We start from the raw sequence: 24,220 nt of genomic DNA on the forward strand, positions 1-24,220 counted from the left end.
AAAGAGCAAGAGGGGTGAAAACAAATACGAATATAGTTTGAGGTGATACAGAGTACCAGGAAAAACAGTGTTAGAGCCAAGCCTTACTCTCAAAGAGATGAGAAAGCCTAATGATAAGTGGAATAAGGGAGTGGACCCTTCAGGGAGAAAGCAAATTATATACTTCTAACAAAGTGGCACAGAATGCACTTTACTTTCCAAAAAGAGAGGAAAGTGGGATTATGGGGAACTACTGAACCAAAGTAACATCAAAACCAGGGCAAGCTCCAGATTCTGTATCTCTATGCCCAATATCAAAAGGCTTATTAGATGTCTCCTCATATCGCCCACTCCTTCCAGCTTTGTTGATTGCAACCCACTTCCTTGCCTTGGGCTGGTTCTATACCCTCCCTGCAGCTCTCCTGTTGCTAAGGCAATGCGGTTGTTCTCTGCAAACTGATGGCAAGGGCTCGTTGCTGAGGACAACACCTGTGAACCTCATGAACAAGGAGAGATCAAGCTAGTGCCTACATGGAGCCTCCACCCCTACACTCTATTGTGTTTGGTGTGGGAAGGTAGTCTGCAGGCTACCAAAACAGAAGTAAACAACCAACCCAGCCACAAAGCCTTTGACCTCCAATCTGTCCTATCTGTAAGACATGCTAGGGTGATAGTGGCACAAAACCCGTGGGAGTAGCCAACCAATATCTAATTTGACTTAAGGCCCATACCACAAGATGGAATCCATACCCAACATTGCTTGGGTGACCAAGAACCAGAGACCAGCTAACCTGGATCCTGGGGGCGGAACCTCTTCATTTTCCAACCCTCAGAGCTCAGAAAACCGCAAGGAAGAGGAGGCAAAAAGAGTGTTAAGAGCCAGAGGGGATGGAGAACACCAGGAGAACAAGGTCCTCTCCATCAACTGAGCAGGGCTCCTATGAACTCAGACACTGAAGCAGCAAGCACAGGGCAGACACGGGTCTGCACAGCTTCTCCGCATATATATTACTGCTTTCAGGTTAGTGTTTTCATGGGTCTCCTGAGTGTGTGGATCTCTGAGACTTGTGCCTGCTCTTGAGGCTCTTTTCCTTCTCTTGGGTTGCCTGGTCCAGACTGGCTTTTGTTTTATCTTATTATATTTCATTTTGTTATGTTTGGTTGTTATTTCTTAGAAGCTTGTTCTTTTCTAATGAGAGAAAGGGAGTGGATCCGGAGGAGACGGGAGGTGGGGACAAACTGGGAGGAGTAGCGAGGGGAAACTATAATCTGGGTATATTGTATGAAAAAAAAAAAGAATTATTTTCAATAAAAGGGTAAAAATGAGAAAAGAAAAGGAAGAAGGAAGGAAAGGCAAAGGGAAGGCAATAAGAGCTCTATCATAGGTGGGAGACTCACAAAACTTGATAAAAGGATCAGGCTAGAGTGGAAAAAAAATAGATTATGCAAAAGGCATAGAGAGGCAGTTTGAACGAGCTTTGTGATGAAGGGTGCACATCGTGGAGTCAATGGTTAGTAATTTAGGCAACAAGCTGGGGGAATAGTGGCGTTGGCCTTTAATCTCAGCAACAGGGAGGCAGAGGCAGGCGGATCTAGGTGATGTTGAGGCAAGCCTAGTTTACATAGTGAGCTATAGGACAGTCAAAACCTACATAGTGAGACTCTGTCTTGAAAAAAAAAGCCAAGGGGGGTGGAGTGAAAGTCAGAAAACATGTAAGTAGAAGCCTTTTTGAGTGGTAGTTTAAAGGAGCATAGTACGATGACAAACAGCAATATCACGATGTACTCTTTATTTGGGTGTGGCTGTCTGGTTCAGTAGTTCAGTACTAATACAGTTCACCCTGTTTTACCATCACAGTGATCTCAGTAGATAACTGCCATGATTACTGCCAAATGCTGCCAAGGAATCACATAGCTTCAGAAGGTAAAAATCCTGCGTTTATAAGTTAGCTTGGTCATGGCGTTTTATCACAGCAACAGAAAAGTAATTAGGACACCCAGTCACCCGAATTCGGAGTATACTGAGGCTGTAACTTGGGGTACTGGCTCATCTCTGAGACACTCTGACTTCATGGGAAAGGCGCCATGGTTAGGTGTGGAAAGACACAAGGTCCACACAGCTCATATCTGTCCATATTGGCCCAGAGCAAGTCTTCCACCTCCTCCTGGTATTGGTGGCTAGTGGATCCTGCCACGAAAGAGGGTGGGATCTGCTCTCCTGGGGGCACCAGGAAGGAAATCAAGCTCACTACAGGAAACGAGGCATTGGGACAAATACTATCACCCACGACAATCTGAACTCACAACAGGCTAACCTGTCTTGTGACATCATGGGTCCAGGAGTGCTGGGGCTACAATGCCCACGGTCATCCAGTCGAAGAGGGCAGGCTTAGTCCAAAATAGTCTGAAAGTCTGTGCTTAGGGCTGGGTCAGCTGCAGCCTCGAGGATGGCTATTGTCGCCTTTGGGAGCTTCCGGCACAGCTGTTGTAGGGCTGCAACAGACGACAGACTCAAATTTCATTGGGAAGAGGTGAGGTAGTTCCTTAGCCCACTGGGAGTAAGCAGGTGAGCCCCACCCAGGAACACACCAGCACCATCACAGTGGGCACACGAGGACAAGATGGGAGCAAGACAGGAACCTCAGGATCCCTCCCTGCATCTAGGAAGCAGCCAAGCAAAGGTTGTGCTTGGGACCAGGAAGGGATCAGGAGGTTCCTGGGCCTCTCCTGAGATAAGAAGCTGAGTCAGAACAGAGGGAGTAGGAAGGCGGAAGTAGGAAGCCGTGGTCTAGAAGCCCAGCCCCACCCACCGGGGCTGCCTGAGTGGAGTGGGCTCCTCCTCAGGCAAAGGGAGATGAACTTGAGGGTCCACCTAGGCACTTAGAGTTCGAGGGGTCGACTATGGAGCCATCTGGAGGGAGCTCGCATACCTGTCCTAAGAGGTCCCAGGATACGCTTGTAAATGACAGAATGACCAGTCAGCTTGAGCAGGAAGGCTTGGTAGCAGAGCCAACGTGCAGCTTCAGGAGGAAATGAGCCCGAGGCACCCTTGGCCCTTAGTGTCATTCCTGGGGGGAGCAGATGGAGGTTGAAGACCCCAGCTGGCCCCAGACCCTCCTGCCATCCAAGGAGCTCTCAGCACTCTCCTGACTGGCTAGGGCCGAGGCCCAAGAAGGACGGTTGGCTACTGCAGCTCCTGAGTGAGTGCAGGATATCCACCCCCTGCATACAAATGCTGGCCCCGGTCCATATGCGCACCTGCATTCTTGACCTTCAGCTTGGAGTAGCAGTAGGATGCTATGTTGGAGATGATGCCCAGAAAGAAGGCGGGGTTCTTCCTAACACTCTGGTCAAAGGGAAGCTGAAGGACACATGCATGGAACCTGGGAAGGAGCCACAGTGGCGGGGAAGGGCCCCAGGTAAGTACGCTCATGCGTGTACATAAGAGCAAGCTCTTGTGCACACATATGTGAATTATGCTCTCAGATCTATCTGCCCCATGTGCACTGAATCATGTAATTGCATGTACAAATGAACTTACAACTACATGCGAACACATAAGCATGTGTGTGTGTGTGCATGTCTTTATACATGCATACTGCCATGTAACTAGCCCCTTCCCTGTGCACTGTCGTCACCTCACATCACATCAAGGGTAGATTGCCTGGCGTGGAAATTGTGTCCAGTCTTCCCCATGCTCGGATCTCACCTGTGGTGGTGTGAAAATCTACCAACTCCAGGCAGAATGCTGGCCTCTGCTCCAGGGCAGGGCACACTCCTTTCATGAGTCGTGGGAAACCAATTCTATCCCTATAGGAAACCTCGGAAGAAAAGACCTATGCTGCGTCCCTACGGTCACGTAGAGAAGTGACTGCGTAGTGAATAACATGGGCTCTGGTCTAATGAACCTGACATGAGGTGGAGACATTTTACTACCTGAAACCTGGGAATCGACCCCACTGATCAGCCACCAGCCCCAGGTCTCAGGACCACCCAAGGACAAGAGTGTTCCAGAAGCACAAGCCAATGTGTTGGGCACCACGACAGCCAGGCTGCTTTTGGCTGTGTCCTTGTCCTGCTTTCTGGGATGTAAGACTGGTGACAGCATCAGCAATAGCTCTGATTCCCTGCTTTCGTTTTCCACCTTATGCCTTCTGAGGTGCTTTCTGGTGGGGGAGCTCTTCACCCCAACTGCCATTCCTGTCTCAAGACAGCCAACCACAGGCTACGGTCAGCACATAAAGTCACGTGCTCCCAGCACAGGGGGACCAGAAGGTTCTCATCTTACAAATATGGGGCTGTGTGGAGACTCAACTGAATGCTGCTTTTTCCTTTCCCCACTTCAGCACGCCACTCAATTAAGGGAAGCAACTAGCCAGCTCTGCCTTGAGCTTAAACCCCAACCCTGCACCCCCAGACAGCATGGCTGGCATTTCTGGCCTATGGCTCCCTCTAGTGGTGGGACAGCCCATGACTCACCTGTAGGCCTGAAGCAGGAAGATCTTGTACACATTGATACAGACTGTCTGAAGACTGTTCACCTGGAGTCCCAGGAGAAAAAGAACCATCAGCATATGTGTCCCTGGGGTCACAAATGAACACTTTCTGTGTTGTCAAGTGGGATAAAAAGTCACTTGCGTGGGAAACCCAGGAAATCAAGCCAGGCTCCCAATGCGTCATCAAAAGGGGAGGGGGCTTGTGGGGGGATGTGGGGGTGGGTGCGGGGGTGGAGGAGCTCAAGAAGGGAAGAAGTGGGGGAGGGGGTTGGAGGGGTGGAGGAACAGAGGCCAAAGCCACCCCACAGTGGCCATTCCTGGACAGAGACCTCAGCAGCTATGGCCTGAGAGCCTAAGGCCAAAGCCAAGATCCAGGGAGCCTCTCTCTCTGTGGGGACAGATGACAAGAGATGAGCAGGGTGAATGCTCAGGGGTCCTCAGTACACATTCACATTTCTACATGTTCCGTACACACACAGGGTACACCTGCACACACACACACACACACACACACACACACACACACACACACACACACACGCATGTACATGGACAGGACGTACACATAGATTCAACAGATGAGCTGGCTGCCCATCTGCTTACCTGCAAGTCTAGAAACAGACTGTGACACTTCAACCGCAGAACTGCCAAGAGCTTGTGTCGCATGTTCCTCCCAGCCTTGAAGATGCGCTGGAAGGTGAGGCTGGTCTTAATTGATGTCCGGGCGTACCTGCAGCACAAAGGTATCCTACTCGTGTGATTCCCACGCCAATCTCTGCTCTGAGAGGCCAGCACCACTGCCTTTCCATCTCCTGTCCCTCTCCTCCATGCACTGAGGCTTAGATGTGGCTGCACCCTCACACGTGGAACACAGTCCAGCTCTTGGTACATGCTCACAGCACCACCAGAAACGCTGGACAGCTAAACACAACGGGATGTAGTGAACAACATCTGTTTTACCCAGGCCTGAGATCACCAGACATCCTGGCTCATTAGTGGCAAATAAGAGCTGTGAAAATTCACAGTTCAGAAAGAAAGATGCACTGTACAGGAAATTGCAAAGCCCCGTGCTCCTCTGAGAGGTTGCAGTCTGACAGAGCACCTTCCCAGGACTGTGAATGGAGCAGAAAACTACTTCCTGCCAGATCTGTGTGGTGGCAAACAGTAAGGGAACGCCTCCCGTCGTGTCGAACCACCCAAAGACCCTGATGTGCTTCTTGGTCATCTCGGAACGATAAGAAGATAGATGGGGCATCTGCAGGGCAGAAATCACCCTTGTATCATCCTCTAAGATGAATACAGGTGGTAGGTACAGTTAATACAGGTGGTAGGTACAGTTACCTGTTACATTTCCTTAAACATTTAAAAACTTTTTATGCATGTGTCAATGCATGCCTGTGCATGTGAGTGGAGCCCAGAGGAGGGGCAGTCCTATTCTACTATGTTCTATGTCATCCTCTTGAGACAAGGGAACCTGGAGCTAGGCTGGCAACCAGCAAGACCCTGTGGCCAACTTTTCTCCATCTTACCCAAGTGTTGGGGATAAAAGTACATGTACCCGCCCTGACTTTCTATGTGGGTTTTGGGGTTTTGAACTCAGATCCTCATTCTCGCACTGCATGCACTTTTAACCTAAGTCACTCCCCTCCTGCCCCAGTCCTAGTCATACCTTCTACAATTCTACACTTTGATATTAAAGTGGGGCTTATGTCACTAAATACTGTATGAGAATGTGATATCTATTGCAGAATAAGGATGCTTCTGGCATCACTGCTGAGGTCCATGGGTGAGCAAACCAGCCTTGCCATATGTAAATATTCAAGTAAAATCTCTAATCTCTAGTCTCTCTCTCTCTCTCTCTCTCTCTCTCTCTCTCTCTCTCTCTCTCTCTCTCTCTCTCTCCCTCCCTCCCTCCCTCCCTCTCCCTCCCTTCAGAATAGATAGGAAAATATGGAATCACTCGGGAAATGAATGGGTTTCCTAAGGACCATAGTACCTGCAAGTGCCACTTTCTAGAGATGCCGCCCTAGCCTATGTGCATATGTGTGGAGCCCAAGCACTAAGGCACTTTATGAAGGCGTGAGCAGTGTGGATTGCTACCCATGGGGCCCCACACACATGTTGAAGATCCACTGCACAATTCTGGGAGACACAGCTACCTACACTTCAGCGGTCCCATCAATTCTTTTCACATTTTGCATGTGAGCTGTGGTTTGGAGGGAAGAAATTCCTATCGCTATGTTTTCCCTTTAGGATGTTGCTAGTCACCCTGGCTCTGACAGAAGGATCCTCAGCTCAGCTGAGTGCAGCCTCAGAGGCTAAGCCCATAGGTACTCTGAACATGGACTCCAGAAGCAAGGGCCTTCTGGTCTACCTGCCAGAGCGGTCTCTAATGGTCTCTGTCCAGGCCTGGCTTCATGTAAGGGGTGCTGTTCTCAGGCTCTAGAAAGCTGTCCAGAGGGGAAATGCTTCTGTGACTGCTTTACCTACTGCTCAGTGACACCAAAGAGTACCAGGGGCCGGAGCCAGGGAGTTTATGCTCAAATACTTCAGGCCTTCATGGGTGTGCTCAGCAGTGGGGTGGAGCTTGTGGGGTGGGCAGCAAAAGCGGGTCTAGGAGGCAGAGAGTGAAGGCAAGAAATCTGAGCTGAATCCCAGGGACTGGCCCAGTTCAGCATACAAGGCAGGGAGGCTGAGGAGGCCAGGCCTGTGCTGACAGATATGGGGTAGAGGAGAGCACTGCACAGATGGCGTCTCTGAACCCGGCTCTTCCCTTACAATGTGAACCTCCAAAGAGCACACGGGCACGGAGAGCTTGGATCCATCTGAGCTCAGAACAGACAGCTGTCCACATGAGGACAGGTTTGTTAGTCTCCTACCACAATGTTGGGATTTTCATACTTTTTACTCATAAGAGAAATGGTCCAGATCTTTTCACCTATGTCTAGCTCAAATCTGCCATAGCTACACTGAGCCCAAAGCTGGGCTGTGAGCTCCTGGTAGGTGGAGACCGACTCCCACCGACATGCAGCCCCTTCTAATTCATATGGAGGAGGGCCTTGGCTCCATGGTCTCCTGGAGACTTGAGACAAGGCTGCTGAAGATGTCCTCATGTGGCCCACGTCCATCTCCACACAGAAAGGGAACAGCTCTATCATTTCAGCCTCACGGTCAATTGCTGTGTCTAGAAGGAGACAGAACGGACCAGCTCATGGCTCCTCGGTGTGCTTACCCCGAGTAGTCACAGAACACCTCCAAAGTCCGAGTGTCCAGCAGCAAGCCACACCAGGGAAACAGGCAGTGAGCGGGCAGCTGGTGTGGAGTGGCACCGCCCAGCGTGTCAGTCTCCACAGGGAAGTTCACCATTGTCTTCTGCAAGTTGATCATGCAGCCGTACTCAGGAATGCCACGGACCAGCGCCCTGCAGAACAGAAGGAACACTGGGTATGGGAGCCTGCAAGCACTCAGCATATGCCACAGAAATTCCCAGGGGTGTTCTTGGACCAGAGAGAGCGGGTCTTTGTGGGTACCCTGGTATAGCCTTGGTCTGGACTGTAGCCTAGCTCCTGTTTTCTGTGTCAGCAATGGGACAATGAGGCCATCTCAGAAAAGATGGCTAGGCTTTAGGCGAGTAGGAAGGTTCACGTGACTCACAGGACATCCTCTCCCTCTTATCCCAAAAGCCTGTATTCTTGCAGTTACCTTGTATAAGTAGATTACTTCTCCTCCTAGCAAATGCTAAATAGACTGCTGGTCTGTGGGACAGACGTGCCCAATGAGTTGAAAGCAGACCTACCTCAAGGTGAACTCGCAATAGCAGCCTGGCTCCGGTACCACGGATGTGTGGCCACTTGGTGCCGTGTACTCTATATCTTGTGACTGGCCAGCCCCTGCAGCTGCCCTGGCCAGCTCCGTGCAGGAAATCTTTCCTATAAGCGTCCATGGTCAGACCTACCTAGCAGCCCTCTCCTCCTGGTGACCTGACATTCATCCAGAGCCACTTTCCTGACAAAGTCTTAGGGTCAGAACTGACTTCTGGAACTTTCCTCAGCAGCAGCAGTGTCCTCTGTCCCCGGTGGTCACTGCCTGTGGGCTGTGTGGCTCCTAAGTGCTGTAGATGTGGTGGGGCCATCACTGAGGCTGACTCTACTGACCCGGGTGTGTGTGTCCTACTGGGCTCCGGGTCAGTAGAGTATAGGCAATCTGCGCAGAGCTCTGGTGGGCAGACTTGGAGCTGGACAGCATTTAGTGTTTCCATCAGATAGGCCACTGGACTCTGGTAACACCAATACCTTAATGGTGACAACTTCGGAGGGCTCGGTTTAATGAACCACTTTCAGGTTTCTCCTCTCTTGTCAATTATCCTAAAAAGAAGCCTACAAACTTCACAGTGTCTGAGGCGGCCTCCTCTATCTTGATCTGGGGGAGCCCTTAAATTCTGCAGTGCCCGAGGAACCTCAATCTATGGTCTCCGCTCTGAAACAGGGACACAGTACCCGCGGTTCTAGTTTGAGCAACAGAAATTAACTTTACAATGAGATATGCCAGTAACCCTGACCTAGCCTCTACATACTGCAAACACAGCCTAGGATACATATACTATAACCCACTAGTATGAATGTTACGTAAGAAAAAAGACCACTCCTGATACAACAGCCATGCTGTTGCTAAGTCCAAATTCTCTAGTCTCTTTCTAGCGTCACACAAAGAAAAGCTACTCCACAGAACTTTGGACCTGCTTAGTCAGCGCCTGTTCCTCATGGTGTGATGCGTTGTCTCCAAGTTGTAAGGAAAGGCTGTGTTCAGGGACAGCACATCTCCCAGAAGAGCTCCGTGCCTCAGGGTTCTGCAAATAGCCCTTCTGTGGGCTCAGCAGGGCGGTGTGGGAGTCACTGGCCGCTGTCCTATCTGGAGACTTTCCAAATACTGACACTGACCGGGTCTCTCACCACTCTGCATACTTGGTGAGGCCACATTGGACCAGCCATGGCTGCCATTCTCTCTTCTTTGGCGCTGCAGGTGTCCCAGGCCTTGCTGCCCAGGTGAGGTGGCCCTGACACTTTGTAGAGCTGCCACTCGGTCTTGGGGACTACACGAGCTCCCGGCGCACAATTACTAACCAATTAAATGTGCTGCGTTAGCCATACATACATCTTGATCACACAGCGGAGACCCAGGCGCGGAGGTCCTTACCTGAGGAAGGCTTTTGCCTGGACCAGGTGAGGTGTCACCAACAGGAAGTCATCAACAAAACGTAAAAGCAGCCTAAAGCGAGACACATCGGTAGGTTTCACATAGCATCCACCTGCAAGGGATCCAACCTACAACACTTTCAATATCAGAGTGCACACAGACAGAACAAAATGCTGAAGTGACAGCTTTCACTGTCTTCCTAACAGAAATGGGTCTGGGACGCTTCACAGCTTTTCATGAAGTGAACGTAAAGAACGGCGACGCCCGCTCCGTGAGCTAGGAACGGGAAGTGTGAAGGTACGCCAACTCAAGACGCAAGCCGCGCCCCACAACCCCCCAGGCAGTAAAAGGGCGCACTTACCCATCCTGCTGCACCTCGGAAAACAGCTTGTTCTCCATGTCTCCGAAGCACAGACTGCAGAGCAGGGTGGACAGGATGGAGCCCTGGGGGATACCCTGGCACTGCACGTAGCACCTGGGGGGCGGGGGAGGGTCAGGGTCAGAGGCAGCAGCCACGGTGGGCTGCACGCTCGCATCCAACAACCCGCTTCCCCCCCTGTGTACACACATGTACACAAGACATCTGTGAATAAACAGACGCCATTCTGCGAACAGGCTCACAGACCACATGTACAAACAGTGGTATCTACCACTGTCAGTTGCCAAGGCCCACAGAGACACCACATCAAGTACCGTGCTTATTTCCGCCATTCCCCCATTCTCACTACAGCTGGGTTGGTGGGGACTACATCCCTGTCCGCTGACTCCAGAGCTTTTTTTTTTTTTTAATTTTAAACAAGAGCTGGGCATGGTGGCCCACGCCTCTAATCCCAGCACTAGAGAGGTAGAGGCAGGCGGATCACTGTGAGTTCAAGGCCAGGCTGGTCTACAAAGCAAGTCTGGGACGGCCAAGGCTACACAGAGAAACCCTGTCTCGAAAAAACTAAAAACAAAAACAAACAAAGAATGACAAGCAATCAGGCTCTCGAACTGAAAATTTATCTCGGACAATTAATAACAGGTTACTAGTGAAGGAACATTGCAGATAATAACCATGTGAAAATGTTAGTGCCTTCTCAGAGAACGCGACAGAATCAAAGACATATGCAGGTGCTGGCAGGGGTGGGCGTCATCAGATGATCAGGACAGGGAAACCCTATGTGAGAAAAGAGTTAGGTGTGTGTTGACCTGTGACCGCCCCCTCCGCCCCCTCGCACTGACTCAGATCCTCTCTACGCACGGTGCGCATGGACCTGACTTTTAAGTGTACCAAGCTGACCCACATGAGGACTAAGTTAACTGCCACATGGACACACACTTACAGATCTGTGCTCAGTCCTATTAGGACTCAGGAGCACCCTTCTCTGCTTGTGAAAATACACTCAGCTGTACTCTGCAGCTTGTGGTCTCCCAGTGTGCACATCTAGCACGTCCAGTCACATCCTAATACACACTGTGACTCCTGATAATCAGATGGTTCTTGTCCTGCCTGACCTCACCTCTAGTAACCCTGGGTGTCAGTCAGCCTGGGGTTCCATTCTGTATTGGCGCTCATGTGGGCTCCCAGCAGCCCAGCAAAAAGGAGCCGGGTACATGCCCATTGCTCTGGTTTCCAGGTGGGGACTCTAGGTACAAATCCAACCAACCAAATGCTCGGCCACTCGACCTCACATCTGGTCCAGATGCACAGAACACGTCTCTGCAGCTGGTGGGCTGTTAGGCAGGGGGTGGGGGGGTGAGGGGGGGTGGGGGGTGGGTAGGGGGACCAGGCAGGTGTGCTGTGCTCTCTTCTTCAGTGCTGCATGCGTTCCATGCCTTGCTGCACAGGGAAGGGGCCCTTGGCGCTTTGTCAAAGTGACAATGTGAGTTCTGGGCACACAACATTATTAATGGCACTGGGGCCATGCTTAGTCGGCTGCTCCCAAGGCCTCATGGGTAGGCAGCTCTGTGGCCCGAAAGCCAGCAGAAGGGGGAGAACATTCTAGGAAGGGGAGTGGAGAGGAAGGAATGGGGTAGAGGCAGACATCAGACAGAGGTCTAAGTGCTGTAGCCTCTGCCTACCTGTACTTGTCCTGCCTCTGCCCACCCTCTGCCCACTTGCTCCATGCCTGTGCCCACCTGCCACCAATCTTCACGACACTGTTTCGAACAAAGTGCAGGAAGAAGTCAAACAGGCTGCTGCTGGTCTCATGCGGAGAGACGCTCTGGAAAAAAACAGACACATGTAGACAGGCAAGTAGGGGGATACCAAATGTTGCAGCAGGTTGCCCCCAGATATCCCCTAAATACCAAGTGTTCATGGTAAAGTCGGCGTGGGACCAGGGTCAAGTGTCACTGTATGGCCAGGTTGAATTTGCCTCAAGGTGACAGGGTATGTAACTTACAAAGCAGTGGTGTAACCTTTCCTGTAGCACTGGGTCTGGAACCTTGGAGCTCATAGAGTACCCCGATGGGCCAAAAGAAAATCATCCAAAGGTCTTAGTGGGCATGGTTGCCCCAAGGGGAGAATATGTGTCAAAGAAGCATCTGTAGAACCACCGGCCTGTGGGAGGAGAGCTCCTGTGTGTAGCTATGGAAACACAGCTTCTGACATAATGGGCCAAGATGGGGACCACAGATCAAGTCCAAAACTGGAGGAGAACGGGCTGGAGAGATGGCTCAGAGGTTAAGGGCACCGGCTGCTCTTCCAAAGGTCCTGAGTTCAATTCCCAGCAACCACATGGTGGCTCACAACCATCTATAACAAGATCTGGTGCCCTCTTCTGGCCTACAGGCTCACATGGAGGCAGAATACTGTATAATAAATAAATAAAAATAAATCTTAAAACAACAAAACAAAACAAAAAACTTGAGGGAGAAGATATTTTTACCAGTTCACAATAGAGCAGCTGGGGTACGGGAGACAAGAGGGTGGAAAGGGCACCTCAAAGCAAGAGTGTTGGCACGCCCACCTAAGTAGCTACTGGGGGCCCTTGGTCATGTCATGTGAGGAAGAGCGGCCTTGGTCATGGGACCCCTCTACCAAGGAGCATCCCGGTCATGACCCTGCACTGAAGCAAACAGTAGGTGGAGGTGGAAAGCTCCCACCGCGTGTGGCCTGCTAACGGGCAGCCTGAGGACCTGCTCAATGACGACGGAGTTCCTCAGTGTACTGGCATCTTGCTCCTGCAGATGCTTCACGAACTGGCCCATGTATGGCTGGAGGTCAGAGAGGGTGGAGACCTGCAGCAAAGAAGAGGTAAGTGCTTGAGGGGAACCAGCGTAGGGCACACGGTTTCCTGACCAGGACAGCCAAAGCACAGCCCAATAGAACAATATGGGACCACTCTATCACAGAGACATGTATGGGAAAGAGAGAAGCTAGCACCCCAACAGGAAGTGCCACAGAAACAGCAGGCTTCCCCACAGACAGCTTTCCTAAGGCCGGGCTTCTCCATAATTGTGGTTACTAACGACCACAGTGCAAGCAGCACCCTGTTCTCTCCACAGAGACAATGTGTGGACAGGAGGAAGAGCTGACAGGGGTAGGTAGGGGATGGCTCTCCTGGAACAGACATACTCTCTAGGATGCCTGCCTCTTGTATCAAAGTGGCCACCCAGACCCATGTCTCCAAGACAGGACGTCAGAAGAAGGAACACAGCGCCATCTACTGACAGCACCGGAACAATTCTAAGACATGAACACTGGCGGTTCTTTTTTTTTTTCTTTTTTTCTTTTTAAATTTATTTATTTATTTATTATACAGTGTTCTGCCTCCACGTACACCTGCACACTAGAAGAGGACATCAGATCACATTATAGATGGTTGTGAGCCACCATGTGGTTGCTGGGAATTGAACTCAGGACCTTCGGAAGAGCAGGCGGCGCTCCTAACCTCTGAGCCATCTCTCCAGCCCCAACACTGGCGTTTCTATGTAACCTTGGCTGCCCTCAGACACACAACTCCTCTGCTCATTCTCTCACATGCTGAGATCACACATCGGCTTTCAACTTCGAAATGTCTCATGTTAGGCTGCATGTGGGAATATGGTCAGAATGCATTATACACATGTATGAAGATATCATAATAAAACCCATTACTGAGCCGGGTATGGTGGCACACATGCCTTTAATCCCAGCACTCGGTAGGCAGAGGCAAGCGGATCTCTGTGAGTGTGAGGCCAGCCTGGTCTACAGAGTGAGGCCAGGACAGCCAGGGCTACACAGAGAAACCCTGTCTCGAAAAGCATCCAAAAACCAAAAACCCATTATTATGCGCAATCAATATACAATAGCATAAAAGCAACAAAAATCCCAAGTGCCAGGAGTAAAGTCACCAGAGTAGTTAAAGTACAAGAATTAACTAGAAGGGCTGGAGAGGTGGCTCAGAGGTTAAGGACACTGGCTTTTCTTCCAAAGGTCCTGAGTTCAATTCCCAGCAACTACATGGTGGCTCACAGCCATCTATAATGAGATCTAGTGCCCTCTTCTGGTGTGTAGGTGTACATGAGGTGTACATGCAGGCAAGAACACTATATACATAATCAATAAATAAATCTTAAAAAAAAAAAAAGAATTAACTAGAAAAGAGTAGCAAGATACATAGAAAATGCCTGCATTTTCAAAATAATTAAGTAACATGCTTCTAAATAACCAAGAGGTTATCAAACATTGCAATAAACAAATAAAAAGATTTCAGATAGAACGGTAACGGTCTGGCAACACGCCATAATGTGTGTGGCACTGCCGAGGGCTCTCAGAGAGAAATGTGACCTTCATGTGTTTACTGGGGCTGGAGCATGGATGGCTCAGCAAGTAAGGACACCTCCGGCCAAACCTTACAACTTGGGTACAGTCCCCAGAACCCACACAGTGGACAGAGAGAAGGAACGCCTGCGTGTAGTCCTCCAGCGCCTCCACAGGCAGCATGGCAGCTGCTCTGGGCGGAGCAGGCAAGGAGCTCCTGTAGTGATTCGGATGTGCCCTCGGCTCAGAAGCCACATGGCGACTGCACATATTACCAATGTATAAGGTTTGCCTATGAGCCTTGCATGTCCTACCTCAGGGAGAAGCAAAGAAAGTCACCTTGCACCTCTCCCAGGCCTAAGTGTAAACGCCTCCACCTTTAAGGCTGCAGACCCTACCCGCCTGCGGGGGGGGGGGGGGAACTTTGGATATATAAATCATTAAGCTGCCCCAGAACACGGAGGATAGCTTCACTGGGAGCCCAGTGGAGGGAGGCAGGCTGGGTCAGACATGGATACCTACGCCACAGATATGCCCTCCTATGGACGTGCCAGAAGCGTGGGCCTATCACAGCCACACATGTGTCACTGGCAGATCCTGGCTATCCACGACACGAGCAGGCATGTGCCGCTAACACGCTCACAGCATAGAGTCCACTATGGCCTTACCTGTCTCCTAAAAGACCTGTGGATTTGTCCTTGGCTATCTCTCTGGACCACCGCATATTGCCGGATATAGTATGTGCCCTCTGAGTGTCTGATCATGTTGGCAACAACCTCCACAAGCTTGTCCTGGGGGATGGCATCATAGGCCCCAGTGACATCCGCCTGTGGGAATACAAGTGAGCACTCCTAAGTGTGGTTGGGTCCAGACTCAGGGCTCCTGCTGGCCCTGTCTTTGGTGTCTGGGTTCCAACCTGCTATTAGCAAACCTGCAAGAGACAGGGATGTAGGAAAAGGGTACTCCATGCTCCGGGCCATTCTAGCCATACGTGCCTACCTCACAAATGTCCTGTTCCAGACAAGAGATGCTGAGGCACAATGGGCCTATGTACCTCTCTCTAGCCCTTTACCCTAGATTGGGGACCTCAGGACAAGGAAAGGCTACATTTTCCTCACAGAGCCCCAGGGCCCACAGGGGCTAACCCAGATACTGAAGCATGCAGGCCTGCTGGTCGTCTGAATGGGACCCAGAATTCAGTGCAATTCCTCACAGGGTGGAGCCCAGAGGAGTTGGGGAAGGGGGGCGCTGTTCAGGGAACTCATGTAGAGCTCAAGGCTGTTCTGGAAGCTGGTTATCCCAGAAAAGTGGGGCCCTCCTGAACCCGAGAGAACTGCAGGCCATGCTTTGTTGGCCTACATATGGAAGCAGAGCAACACTCCCAATCCCCAGTGCAAACGGGTCAGCCAGCATTTGGCTACTCCACGGAGGGCCCCAGAGCCCAGACGTGAGAGCAAACATGATAGACAGGAGCCCGAATGACCCACCTTGACAAAGTACATCCTGGGTGCCGGGTCCAGGTTGCGCACGCGCAGCACGAAGGTCCGCCAGGTCCCGTGGATGTCATTCATGCCCAGGACAGAGGCTCCCATAAGGTGAGGATGCTTTGTTCGTTCGTAGTTGAGCACACTGAACAGAGTCTTGAGATGCTGGGTGAAATTCTGGGCCTGGGCCACAGAAGACACATTAGAACTGGACCTGGCCGACAGAGTTCTCAGGATAGCCCAGCCTGGGGCCAGGGTCTTAGAAGACCTATCCCGCTAAGTCAACTGATTGCACTTGGGACCCTCACCTGACCTGGCCCAACCTGTTCTCACCCACTACCGGGGCCACTGCTTTCTAGAGGCCTGCTCACAGGCCTGGGGGCAGGCTCACCTTCACTCACAAACATCCTCCAGCTGAGGCATCAATAGCTTTGCTCTGTCCTCTGGAGCATTGCTAATGACTACACAGGCACTGGGCGGGGCCAGAGCTATTACTGACATGGAGCTATGGGGAGCGGGAGGCAGCTGCCCCCCTAGCATGTAAGATATATAGTGCCTACCCTACCTGGCAGGGTCCCCGAGGTATCTCCAGGGCTTGTGTCCCAAGCCTCTGGCTTTTGAGACCATCTCCCATCTCTCAGGACTTTCCACATACTGAGTATTTGGATTCATAAACAGCCAGTTCCTCAGCTTCCCTCTTCTGCCTACCCAGGGCTCAGAACTTCATGGGCCCTTATGTAAGTCAGAGCGCAGCCTCAACCAGCAGTGCAGGGGCCAAGGTCAGTCACCTGCTTCTTTTTGCCAAGAGCTCTGGTGCCCATGCTGTAACTCATGTTCACAATGGGCCGGAGACCACTGGGCTTGGGGATGAAACGCAGTCTGCAGATGGGCATGGCTGGCCAGGCCTCCTGGCGCTGCCTCACCTCCTCTTGCGAGAGCTCCCGCAGCTGCATTCTCTCAAGGTGTTGCCTGTGGCAAAGGTGTTGTGGAGTTCTGACAGGAGCATGTGGGAAGGTTCACGGGACACATCCTGTCAGGGTGGTTGGGAACCCGGGGTACCTGACACACGGCCATGCCATGGGGGTACATCCAGGACCATAGCAACCCCACACCAACCAGATACCCCCAGGGAGCTGTCTGGACAGGGAACATGACACGTGGCCTGTGCTGGCACCTGGGACATCTGGCCCCATAGTCTGCCCTTGCTGTTCCCTTCTTGGAGGTCCCATTGGCCGAGGCACTTTTGAAGCAATCTGCTGTACTCTATAAATATCCTGGCTTAGACACAGGTGTGAAAGCAAAAAGAGTCCCTGCCCACTCCCAAGCATAAGTATGCAAAAATGCTCAGAAAGCCCTGTGCTGGCTGCTAAGGGTCCCCACAAGCACAGTGGTTGCTGTGTGATACAAAGCTAGGGCTGGACCTTGACAAAGTTAACATGGAGCCAGGCAGTGGAGGAGCACGCCTTTAATCCCAATACTCAGGAGGTAGAGGCAGACAGATCTCAGTGAGTTCGAGCCTAGCCTGGTCTACGTAGCCAGTTTCAGGACAGTCAGTGCTACACAGAGAAGCCCTAGCTTGAAAAATAAAGAACAAAAACTAAAAACAGAAAAAGAAAGTTGCAGGACTTCCTTGGCCTCTCCTTCGCTCCCTCAGCTTGGCCTGTGTACTTTCCACAAACCCCAGCTTAATCAGCATAGAACCTCAGCCACTCAGAGCCCTGCCAGCTGTCAAGGTGGACCCTGTGGTTTGCCACCGAGGCTGCCCCTCACAGGCACTTCTTTCAGGGGTGGACATGAGGTAGAACCCATCAGACCCATGTACCAAGCAGGCAGCAGCTCTGCTCCTGTTGGTGTGGATTCCGCCTACTTAGGGATCCTATAGCTGGTGCAGGCCCAAGCTAAGTTTTCACAGGTTTTAGAAAGCAGGGTCTCGGGGCTGGAGAGATGGCTCAGTGGTTAAGAGCATTGCCTGCTCTTCCAGAGGTCCTGAGTTCAATTCCCAGCAACCACATGGTGGCTCACGACCATCTAGAGCACTGTATACATAATAATAAATAAATAAATCTTAAAAAAAAAAAAGAAAGAAAGAAAGAAAGCAGGGTCTCCAGTTTATGACAACATGGCGTCCATGCCCTCAAGGCCCGTGGACAGGCTAGCAGGTGCCACACACTGTTGGGGTCAGTGCCTCTGTATATGTGAGCAAGAAACACTGACAACCGAGAGATGCCGCGTGGTACCTGACTCCAGCGCTCTGCAGCTTGCTCCACACACTCTTACGGTAGAAGACGAGCCGGTTCTTCTGGAATGTGGTCTCCGTGACGTAAAAGAACGACCTGAGCAGCTCCACCACGTACGTGTCCAGCAGCCAGAACAGGAACATAGCCAGGATCCTCTCCCTCAGACGGTGCTCTGCGGCCGGGACACAGCTGTTCCCTGAAAGTAGAAGATACCCAACACCCCTGACTCACCCCGGGGCCCCAAATGTCCAGAATGGAGGTCATGGGACCCCAGAATGAGCCCACGAGAAGCTGCTCTGGACATACTTAGCTCTGATAAAATACACTTAAGAAACGAGCTCAACCTTTGTGTGTGTGTGTGTGTGTGTGTTTTTAGTATGTTGTAAACTAGAGTTCCCTGACAAAGCCGTGTCAGTGAGGGGAGCCTGCAGGCCTGCTGACTGATGACGCAATGTTCTGGAGCCATCTTTCATCCCTCCCCCACTGGGCACTCACTACCAACCTGTGAATCTAACGTAGCACCTTTGTGACTACCCAGTGATTCTTCTGGGATGGGCTGACTTAGCAAACCCTAGCTTTTCCCAACTCTAAAGCTAAGCAGGTCTTTAGACAGGGGCTACGGACATGGCTCGTTGGTGAAGTGCTTGCTGCAGAGGCATGAAAACCCAGGTCAGTCGTTAGAATCCATGTTTTAAAAGCCAGGAGTGTGCCTGTAATTCCAACGCTAGGGAGTCAAAGTCAGGTGGAGCCTCACCGAATCAGCAAGCTCCAGGAGGCACAAGCTAGAAGACAGAATGAACAAAGAGGAAGGACACTGAGAGGGAGCTCCGGGGTTAAGAGCCCTGGCTGCTCTGGCAGAGCTTCTCCTTTGTTTCTTGGCATCCACATGGTAGCTCACAACCTCCTGTGTACCAGGCATAACGTGGCACATATACATATATTCAGGCAAAACAAATGGTCTGGGAGGATAAAACTAAATGATCTTAAAAAACAAGAGTGATGTTTAACTTGAGACTAGAGAGACTGGAGGCAGAATTAAATCAGCAGAAAGCCAGGAGAGAATGCCGATCAGATTTCCGAGTACGTTAAGGCTCCAGTGTCAGCTGGCCACTGGCAAAGAACAGCACGTATAACTTCTTACAACTCAAAGGTCAGAACAGCATGAAGCCTGGTCTACAGGGCAGTTCCAGGACAGCCAGAGCGAGACAGAGAAACACTGTCCTGAAATAATACAACAACAACAACAGCCCAGAATGAAAACGTGCAGCAAGGAAATGCACTTTACAATCACTCAGATGCTCAGATACAATACAGCAGGGGGGCGGCAAGAAGTAAGAGCAAACCAGCTGAAGAAAGGCTCAGCTGTCTATAGAGACTGGCTGCTTTCTCAGAGGACTGCGGTTTGATTCCTAGCATCTACATGGTGGCTCTCAGCCATTTGTAACTCCAGTTCAAGGGGATCCAGTGCTTTCTTCTGGTGGCTGCAGGCACTAGGCATGCAAGTGGCACACACACACACACACACACACACACACACACACACACACACACGGCATGCAAGTGCTACACACACACATAAACACAAGGCATGCAAGTGCTACACACACACACACACACACAAGGCATGCAAGTGGTATATACACACACACAAACACAAGGCATGCAAGTGGTATACACACACACACAAACACAAAGCATGCAAGTGCTACACACACACACACACACAAACACAAGGCATGCAAATGCTACACACACACACACACAACACCTATACACATAAAAAAAATTAAAACTTATGAAAACAAACTGGAAGTAACAGAACAGCACATTCAGACACCTTTGTTCTTGAAAGAAAGAAAGAGAAAAGAAAACAAGCTAAGTTTTCCAGCTAAGTGACAACTGCCAAGCTGGCATGGTAATATATAAAAAATTCATGCTGCAAACTATAAAACTAAACTCTAAAATGTGTGAAAAGTTTAAAAAGCAAAACTTAAAGGAAGAAAAAAGAATGAGGCATAGCAAGGAAACACTAAAAGCAAGCTGAATCCAGTCAGTTTGAGCAGCTGACAAGCTCAGCTGAGGGGCGTGGCTCACGCACCTTCAATCCCAGGTGCTCCAGAGCTGAGAGGAAAGAGGGCTGCAAACTTGAGGGCAGCCTAAGCAAGTTAGCAAGAACCTGTCTCAAGATAACGGAAAGCCTCTTTTACATTTAAAAAATTACCAGAGACATAGTATCTTGGTAGTCAAAGATTCCCTAATCAGAAAGATAAAAATTCCAGCTGGGTGTGGTGCCCACCCCTTTCATCCCAGCACCTGGGAGGCAGGGGCAGGCAGATCTCAGCAAGTTCAAGGTCAGCCTTGTCTACAAACAAGTTACAGGCCAGTCAGGATTACATAGTAAGACCTTGTCTCAAATAAATAAATAAATAAATAAATAAATAAATAAATAAATAAGAATTTGTCAACAACGTTGCATGTAAGTACCACTAGAGAAAGAAGAAATGAGCCCAGTCATCCAGTGAGAGACAAGGCACACCTCCTCCTACTGCATGACATGGAAGGATGTGGCTGTTTCCTGTATGTACCTGACATAGTGAACACAAACATCGCAGGATTCAGAAATACAACGAACACTTAACTGCCTGTGCAGAAGTGCAAGTTTCTAACACGGACTACACAGAGTTAATAACTAATTTAAAAAGGAAATTTAAAAATATTCTAGACATTTGGAATTTAATTGATCTATCAAAAAAGACCCCTCCAAAGTCCACTAAAACAAAACAAAACAACAAACACACAGAGAAAGAAACAAAACCATGGAAGGTAGAAAATGCCTTTGAACCATTGATATCAAAATTATCACAAATGGAAGGAAGCACCAGGTGCAGCTAAGGCGGTATCCAGGAGAACATGTGCAGCCAAATACCCAGCCTATGATGTTGGGGGTCAGGGTAGGAAGCCAGAAGAAACCCGAAGAGGAAGGAATACAATTCTAAAGAAAAGTTCAACAGAGCACATACTTAAGTTTCCACAGAGAAACTGAAGGTCAAAGGGGGTTCTTGGGGCAGGAAAGAGACATGTTCACATAAATCTGGAAAGGCAGTCATAAAGCCAGATGTAAACTGACAGATCTGGGCAGAGTCCAGTCTATGGGCTGCCGTTGGAAAGTCAAGTATGGGTTTTTTGTTTGTTTGTTTCAAGATGGGGATTTTAGCCAGGCGAGGTGGGCACTCAGGAGGCAGAGGTAGGCAGATCGCTGTAGACCAGGCTGGCCTCAAACTCTGCACAGACATCCACCTTACTCCAGAGTGCTAAGATTAAAGGTGTGAGCCACAACTGCCCAGAGTGAGTTCCCAGACAGCCAGACGCACACTCAAAAAACCCTATCTTGATTTGCTTTTTGTTTTGTTTTTTCCAGACAGAGTTTCTCTGTGTAGCCTTGGCTGTCCTGGACTCACTTTGTAGACCAGGCTGGCCTCGAACTTACAGAGCCATCACCACCCAGGCAGGCATGTATTTTTAAAAGGCTCACTTTGGAACTCCCCTAGATCACCCACAGTGGGCACACATGGCGTTACCATCTTTTCCCCATAAGTTGTAAATGTCCTAGGAGTTTGGGAGAGGGGAGAGCAGGTTAGGGACCTTAGTCTCTTCCACACATGCACCGGCTGCTAACAGGAGGGTTGGCTGAAAGGGAGGGGGCCAACCTCAACATCAAACCCAGAAAACCAGGCAAGGAGGGCACAGGAGTCCAGGCTCTGCAACCTCCCAAGGAACAACACATCAGTCCCCGTTTATGCAGCAGGCTCCACTCTTTCTCTCAGGTCCTCTCTCCTACCTAACATGGGCCAGGGATCTTCATTGTAGGAAACAATCTTTTTCATCCCACAATGACATATGGGTCCCTGCGCTGAGCTGCCATTGTTATCGGCGAGGCGCTGACCTGTAGGAGCTCTCACCGGAGCTTCTCCGTCCTTTCTTCTTACCAGATGCCAGTATTTCTATCCACTGTGCATCCCATGTGACTATCTGTCTACCTCGATGTCCCCAGGACTGAGTACCTATCGGCCCCAGGACTTTGTGCGAGGTGGGGCTGGAGGGACCTTGAAGTCACAGACTGTCCCACTGACTGAACAAAGCCACTACTACACCACTGAGGACTTGGGCTCCTGCCACCCACTGTACCCCTTTTCTGACCTGCCCCCCCTTCTACTGCCTTCAGCTGGAGACCAGCCATGCTCACCTGGGCTGCTGCGAAGCCAGGTGCAGTCCTCTGCTTTCACCTTCCACATCAGCTCCTGCAGTGAGAGCTTTGAGTACTTCCCCAAGGAAATGAATTGCTTCACTTTCTTAAAGAAGCGGCGCTCGTTGTGCCTGGTACCCCAGAGACCAGCAGGCACCAGCTTGCGGAGACAGGCCCGCAGAAACGCGTATACTTGCCAGGGACTGCTGTGTAGGCGGAGCAAATTCATGAGGTGAGGTGGGCTGGTGGTGTTCAAGGCATGTGCCACCTGGTGGGTTGCTGTCCGAAGCCTGCAATGTGACCTTAGGAGTTTGACATATGGGCACCTTGCATGGTTCAGAAGCAGCTGCTGGAATAGGGGCCTCATCTGCCAGTAACGACGGGGTAGGCGGCGTGGTCTGCAAAGTGGTCCTGATGTCCTAGGCCTCAAGCCTAGAAAGATAATCTCCACCAGCCTCCTGGCCCCTGTCAAGCTAGGCTGGAGGTTGTTGAGTAGAAATGAGGGGTTCAGCCGCTCTTGGCCACCTCCCGTGGAGTAGAGATAGCGTTTGGCCTCAGTAAACGGTCTGAGCTGAAAGGCATCTTGGCATGGTGGTGACTGCAGGGACGTGGAGCTGGGCTTGTGTGTACAGCGCACTGACGGGGAGTGGCTCAGACTCGAAGCCTTTCCTTCCGAAGGCAAATTTTCCTCGGTAGCTCTTCTAGTAGGCACCACAGTGGATCTGGCAGGTTTTGGCACAAATGTTTTGCTTGTTGGGGCTGGAACCGCCTGCCTGTCGGGTCCTTTCTCCAGTCTCAAGGCAGGATCGCACCTGGCCTTCTTGGCTGTAGGCACACCTCTATCGGTGAGGCTCGGACGCCGCTTCGCACCACGAGATGGCGAGGCCAAGGGTTTCTGCGCTTCGTGGTGACTGCTGTTCTTGATTCGGTGTGTGGACTGAAGGTTGGTGAAATTCCCGCCCACGGTTCGCGTGGGCCAGTAGCTGGGTGGGACAGAGGGCCCGGTATCTCCAGTGGCACAAATTTGGTACAAGGGTGACCCGCACACCTGGTAGGCACAGCTGGGGGGCACCAGCACGTAAAGCGCGCAGCGCATCAGCAGGTAAGCTAGCAGGTCGTCGCCCACTCGGCTCAGCAGAAGCATCCATGCTCTACTGACGCGCACAGTCTCAGTAACCGTGTTGGACGAGTGGCTACGCACGCTGGTGGTGAAGGCCATGGGAGGCCCTCCTTGGTCCCCGTTTAGTAGAGCGAAGCCAAAAGCCAGCACGTTCTTCTCGCCGCGCTCGCAGAGTCTCTGCACGACCCTGGCCACCAGCTCCTTTAGGGATGACACCTGGCAACGAGAAGAGGGTCTGGCACTAAGCTAGGCGCTCTGTCCCGTCCTCCCCGCTCTTCGTCCCGGACCCATGAGGATCCCACCCGGAGGCCCACCTGGTGGAAGGAAAGGCCAGCAGGTGGAGGCTGTGACCCCCACGGCACGCACACTAGGCACTGAGCAACCAAAGTGCGGAAGGCGTTTGGGTCTCCGGGTTGCACAAGCCTCCAGCCCTCTGGCCCCCGGCGCCGCACGAAGGTCGTCAGCGGCCACACCTCGCGGTATCGGCTGCGTAGCAGAGCGCGCACAGCCCGGCAACGAGGGGCGCGGGGCATCGCGCTCAAAGTTGGGGTGGACTTGCCACGTGCGAAAACCAAGATGTAAGATTGTGCTTAGCAAAGAGTTGGGATCCCGAGACTTGAGTGCCCGCGGCGGGAAAAGGCGGGACCGGGAACGGAGGAAGGGGCGGGGTGCAGGCGGACCAAGCGTTGCGGCGGAAGGGGCGGGGCCGCAGCTATATAGCACCTTTCTGTTGGTGGTCCCA

At 51.2% G+C, this 24,220-nt stretch overlaps 1 protein-coding gene across 1 annotated transcript; it reads right to left on the reverse strand.

Moving 5' to 3' along the window:
* Positions 1 to 1,754: 1,754 nt before the first annotated feature.
* Positions 1,755 to 24,132, reverse strand: TERT (telomerase reverse transcriptase). Its single transcript, XM_084782022.1, has 16 exons — positions 23,793 to 24,132; positions 22,359 to 23,694; positions 18,116 to 18,311; positions 16,667 to 16,847; positions 15,882 to 16,061; positions 15,063 to 15,221; positions 12,789 to 12,890; positions 11,787 to 11,872; positions 10,030 to 10,143; positions 9,669 to 9,740; positions 7,708 to 7,896; positions 5,079 to 5,205; positions 4,459 to 4,520; positions 3,238 to 3,362; positions 2,910 to 3,047; positions 1,755 to 2,472 (listed from the first exon to the last, which is right to left on the reverse strand). Exons 1-16 carry the CDS (start codon positions 24,009 to 24,011, stop codon positions 2,369 to 2,371), a joined length of 3,390 nt encoding a protein of 1,129 aa, XP_084638148.1. The 5' UTR covers positions 24,012 to 24,132; the 3' UTR covers positions 1,755 to 2,368.
* Between the last annotated feature and the right edge of the window lie 88 nt (positions 24,133 to 24,220).

This window comes from Acomys minous (assembly GCF_964271855.1).
Source record: "Acomys minous genome assembly, chromosome: 5".
Lineage (NCBI taxonomy): Eukaryota > Metazoa > Chordata > Mammalia > Rodentia > Muridae > Acomys > Acomys minous.